Source organism: Buceros rhinoceros, unplaced genomic scaffold (genome assembly GCF_000710305.1).
Source record: "Buceros rhinoceros silvestris isolate BGI_N320 unplaced genomic scaffold, ASM71030v1 scaffold3478, whole genome shotgun sequence".
Classification (NCBI taxonomy): domain Eukaryota; kingdom Metazoa; phylum Chordata; class Aves; order Bucerotiformes; family Bucerotidae; genus Buceros; species Buceros rhinoceros.
In genome coordinates, this window is record NW_010426200.1 from 3,386 (window position 1) to 8,931 (window position 5,546).

The 5,546-nt window shown below is 49.4% G+C and overlaps 1 protein-coding gene across 1 annotated transcript in view; it reads right to left on the bottom strand.

The window, feature by feature from the left end:
• Positions 1-2,249: 2,249 nt before the first annotated feature.
• Positions 2,250-5,546, bottom strand: part of LOC104498065 (angiopoietin-related protein 7-like) — a 12,687-nt gene continuing 9,390 nt past the window's right edge. The window contains exons 4-6 of the mRNA XM_010141400.1: positions 4,265-4,481; positions 2,886-3,081; positions 2,250-2,396 (exon numbers count right to left, since the gene is read on the bottom strand). Coding sequence (XP_010139702.1) covers positions 2,250-2,396; positions 2,886-3,081; positions 4,265-4,481 — 560 coding nt within the window. The remainder of the gene's footprint in view (positions 2,397-2,885; positions 3,082-4,264; positions 4,482-5,546) is intronic.

Here is a 5,546-nt window from a genome sequence, read left to right on the forward strand (position 1 = left end):
TCTCCGGCTGGATTTGAGGCTGGCAGTGAAGAGACTCAGGCTGCTCTTAGCATTGCTGGAGTACCTAATACTTCATCTTACCACACAAAGCCATTCAAGATGCTGCCAGCGTTTCCCACCTAGTTCCCAAGGGCCCTGTGTCCTGCAGGTCCCATGTCACCTCTGCCCAACTTATGTCCCAGCCTTTATAGCCCACAAGTCTCAAACAGCAAAAGAAACCCACAGCTGGGTGAGGGGATGGAGCTCAGAGCCTCACACCTGGGCATCCCGCACCAAACATCCGAGAGGGGATGATGGACACCAGGTCTTTGCTTACATGGTGGAATCCTCTCCTGAAGCACAACCGCACAGGTACAGCCAGGATATACAAGGGGGAAGAACAAAATGAAGGTTTAGTGCCTTCAAGGAGTCTCCTAAGGAGACCTTTCATGGCATTTGCCAGACTCTCAGAGCTGAGACCTGGACAGACCTTCTGGACCTGATCCCACCTCTCCTGTTGGAAAAGCCGGCAATATTGTGGGATTCATAAGGTTTAAGAGTGATACCTTCATCGCTGAGTTTAATAACGTGGAAAATCAGATTGGAGATTAATAATGATACTGTGATCACCAGTTAATTAGGTCGTTGCTTATTCAAGCGGTTTAATAATCTCTCAGTAGGGTATTGCTTAACCAAGGGACGTCTTGGCCTTGTGAACACCTGCAGTCCAAAGAAGAAGGTCAGGTCCTGAAGGAACGACATTACATCAGAGATGTCACTCTCCTCCCACCGCTGATAGTGCCCAGATGTTTGTGGCAAGTGATGGTTCAACAGCAGCGTGGACCAGCCCATTGCAACTCCCAAACACCATCAGATATCTCCTGTGAACACCCCCCAAGGAAGACTACGAAGGCAAACCTAGCAGAGGGAAAGACAAATCATGCTGTTTTATTATCTTGCAAATAGTAGTTTGTAGGATGCTTAGAAGGTACCTTCTCTTGGTTTGCCCATGAAAAAAAAATGAGGTTTCAGGCAAAATATAGTGCAGAATAGCGTAAAAGCCACAGAAGCCATCACAGATCCACCAGAGCATCAAGCAGGAGACATGGGAGGAATGGTACTTTGTCTCTGAGACATCTACCTCTCCCCTTTGCTGGACCCTCTTTGAACTCATCCCAGCACATGAAACAGGAGAAGGTAGTCTAATTAGGTAGTCATCACCAACCACCATCAGGGTTGAGGCCAAGGCCCAGCCTCCATCTCTTGATCCTGCAAGGAGGCAAAGGTCTCTTGCTGCAGCCACAAATGGAAAATCAAAAGACAGCAAAAATGAATTTTCATTATCCAGAGTAAGGCAGTAAAAAAACCCAGTCTTTAAATCCCGTCTGATCATTCCTGCAGACCACTTCTGGAGTGGAGAGAAAATTCATCCAGAGTCCTTTGCCAGAGAAAGGGTGGAAAGGTGAAAATGGAATGGGAAATGGAAAAATTTCCACGTTTTTTATCTTTAAATCCTTTCATTTGGAGTACTGTTATCCCAGCTAGCTAATGTCCACCTGTAACACAATCCCTGCCAGAGAAGGTGAGGGCCACTGCAGACCTTCCTCCATGTTTTCCCATGATGGATGGGAACGATTCATTCTGGGTGATTCGTGCTGGCTCTCCTGGCTTTCCTCAGGGCCATCACAGAACCTTGGAGTGACCCTAGCACATGCCTGTGGTGTTGGACCTACAGCTGTGGTGCTGTGAACAGAGAGAGTCTGCCAAGATGAGAGGGATGCTCCTCTTAGAGCACAAGAATTGGTCCATCACATCTCATGTGGAAAACTACAGGATTGCTGCTTCTTTGCTTCCCTCTAAAATACCTTTGGGTTTGTAGCCAGAGCACTCAACGTCTCCAATCAGTGGAAGGTCCAGCCGCAGCGTGTGGCTGCCTCCCATCACCCAGCCAACTGGATTTAGTCTCAAGGCTTCGGGATGCCCAAGCCTGCCAAGGACTGGAGAAATGGCGAGCCACATGCTTGTCTTTACAAAGCCCTTCTCAGCAATCACCTCCATGTTTTCAGGGGAGCCTTCACCACCCAAACACTTGTTGAAGGTCTTTACACCTCTGTTGTTGGTTCACTTCTCTCAAAAGCAATCAATCAGGCAGCAATAAACATGGTGGCTTGGTCCATCTCCAGCATCTGTTTGGGCTCATAGCAAACTCTTTCCAGCCCTCTGTTCCAAACGTTCAACGTGAGGTGAAATGAAGAACATCCCAGGCTCCTTCACGGGGAGAGGTGGGGCCGGAAAGTGCGTGGTCGAATCATCATGACCACCTTCCTCAGGGAGTAGTAGTCTGTGTCCTTCCATGAGTACCACACGATACCATCTGGCCCCAGGACCTTGCGGTTTTTAATGGAGTATCGGCCACCCTGTGATGCAGAGGAAGAAGAATGGTCAGGCACGGAAAAGCATGGAAGCATCATCTGGACGGGAGCATGGCAAAAAGATTTGCTCTGAAACACTGGAGCAAAGAGCTTAAAGATGACGCGGTGAAAAGAACATGCATTTTTGAGAAAAGCTCAATATTTTTCAAATAGTGCCCAGTTTCCACCAAGAGGCCCTAAACCCCAGCATGCAGAAGGTGTCTCAGCATTCATGTCCGGCCCGTGGCACTGAAAAGCCTGGGCTGACTTGGTGTCCAGCACTCATTTTGTTCCCTCCCTGGAGATCAGAGGCTGGGCAATCCCGGAAGGATTGCTATGACATGAGGACCAACAGCATCCTCCCACCCCTGGACCTCACGCACTAACATCTCCATCCTCATCCCTCCACCTTTCCTCGTAGTACACCCAATCAAGTTTGGAGAAAAAGCACCAGTTGGTAAAAAAGCAGCTAATGTCCTCATCCCTCCACATTACCTTGTAGTACACACCGTTGAGGTTGGAGAAAAAACACTGGTGGTACCACCAGCCTCCGTGGGAAATCTCAGCGCAGATGTTCCCCGTGTCGGGTGTGCTGAAGCTCCTCTTGTTGTGATACCAGGCAAAGGAGTCCTCCACCGTCCCGCTGAACCCGTCCACGTGCAAGCGGTAATAGTTCTCCTCATCCTCAATGCTGCAAGCAACAAAGGTGGGACTATTTAGTGGGGAGTGTTGGAGCCTCCTTTCCAACCTGGGTGCTGCATTCCTGGTGTGGACACTTAGCAACCATTGAGCTGCTCTGGCCAGCCTCCCTGCTATGATTCATCTCCTCTAGAAGCCAAGGATGATGTATTTTTCCCTTCTGTGGGATGTGTGTGATTTTGCCATGACTCAGGGCACTTGTTATAGGTCTGACCCGGGCAGACTGCGACTCTAAAGCCACAATAAAGGACTCTGCGGCAGATTTGGCACGATGGTCCCTCTAATTAGACAGCGTTGCTGCCTCTCCACGTAACAAGCAGCCCGGTCTTCACCCAGACTGAGCTAATTAGTCATTTCCGCCCTGGCCTAGTGAAGGCTGAAGGTCACTGCTGTTGTGCGTGATGTCTGATGAGAAAAATCCGGGTGACCATTTAGAACGTGCATTTGCTGGTAGAAGATGCCTCATGGCACATTCAGGTAATGGGATTTAGTTTTTTTCCCAGCCATTTCAGCAGTTTCGGGATGTATGCAAATTCCTCAAGCTTCAGGTGTTCAGATGTCCTTGGACATCCTCCCACGGTAAATGACTCCACAGTCACCCACAAGCATTTCCAGTAGGGTCAGTTAATCTGGGGCAGTCTAGACCGGGCTGGTCACACCTGACGAATGACATGGCTGATGTGTTATGAATAAATAAAACACCAGAGAAGGGGAAGAGCTGTCAACACTGAAGGTCATGACATCAGGTCCAGCAAGTAAGAGCCATAAGCAGAGAGAGTAAAAATCTAACCTTGGGTCTAAACCATAGAGATGCTGGAGGACCTGCCCAGCAAGACCACGGGATTCAAAACCCTGTTTTTGACATGGAGTGTAATAATTTTTGGCAGGAAAAATGCTCCTAAGCAGCTGGGGACTGTCAATTGGGTCCTACAGCTCCCTTCTCCTGGAGATGTGGACGTTGGCTGTGGCTGAACAACACTGCACATTTACTAGCTCAGGCTTCAGCCCAGAGCAGAAGTTGGTGGTGAGGAAGAAAGGATGGACAACCTGACCCCAGTCTGAAAAGCTCTCTGGACAGAGTCACTCTACCCATGATGAGGTTTCCATTCCTGAAGATCTCCTGCCATTGAATCAGTTGAGTCTATGAGAACAGGGAAGGCCATCCCACTTTCTACCTGAAGACCTGGTAGAAGGCGTGCTTGTGCTTGTTGTTCCAGTCCTCCAGGTCGATGCGCAGCGAGTAGTCCCCCTGGCTTGTTAGCTTGTGGATGTTCTCATTGCCCAGCCAGAACTCTCCATTGAGGTCCCCGAACCCCTCCTTGTACTCTTTCCAGGTCCGATTGAAGTCAACCGAGCCATCTTGGCGTCTCTGGATGACTGTCCAGCCCCCACCTGCCAGGAAAGAGATATGATAAAATGGGAGTCTCCAGGGAGCATCCGAGACAGACCCCTTACTGGTGTCACCTCTGAGGATAGAGCTGCAGCTCAGCAAGCTGTCTCCTTGCCCCGTGTCCTCCCACCAACTGGCGAAACACAGCGTTGATTGCTGCATGGGCATAAACCGTGGTGCCCATCATAGCTGTCAGAAAGAGGCTCCCACCTGTCCCCTGTGGGTTCATAATGGTGTTGCCCTGTCAGAGGGTCATTCCAGATCTTAAGGTGGTTTTAAATGAGAGAGAGAGAGTCATTTTTGGGACACAAATGTTTTGGGACTGGAACAAACCAGAGATCCTGGAGTTTGGAGATTATGAGGTACTGTTCTTGCAGCACCACAGAGGCACACAAGCTCTCCCAGCATTGTCTCACTGTCTCCATCTCCTCTCCCACCTGTCCAAATCCCTCTCTCATTTTATTCCAATATTGTAGGATTGGGACGGGGGGATTGGGACTGGGGCCATCTTTTTATTTGCTGTTTGTACAGACTGTCACTCTACAGCGTCCAAGGTTGTGTTGATGGCCATGGAAATAATAGTAATGACATAACAGAGACCACAGTGTCTGAGCGGCCTGTTTCTTAATGAGCACGAGCATCCCAAAGCTGCAATCACCTGTAGACCCTCCCATAAGCAAAATGCCTATGTATGGGGAGATGAGCCCCTCTCCAGCACAGGACATGTTGATGTGACCCATCCATCCAGGCTGAATTAGATCCCTGGGGCGAGGAACCGACAATCCCCCACCCCATTTCCCTGACAACTGCCATTACTCTTCCAAAACTCATGTGCTGCCAACTAATTTCCCAACAATAATGTGGTCTGTAGGGATATTTAGACATTAAGGGTGTGGGAAGTCACCTGCTCATTCATTCACTCTCCAAAATATTGGTGGGAGAGGATCTACCCCCTCCTCTGTTCAGCACAGCTAGAATTAGTAGTTGCCCACACATAGCCCTCAACTACCTGGAGGTGCTCCAGATACCCCCCAGTCACCTGCTGCTACTCCAGAAGGGCTTCTCTT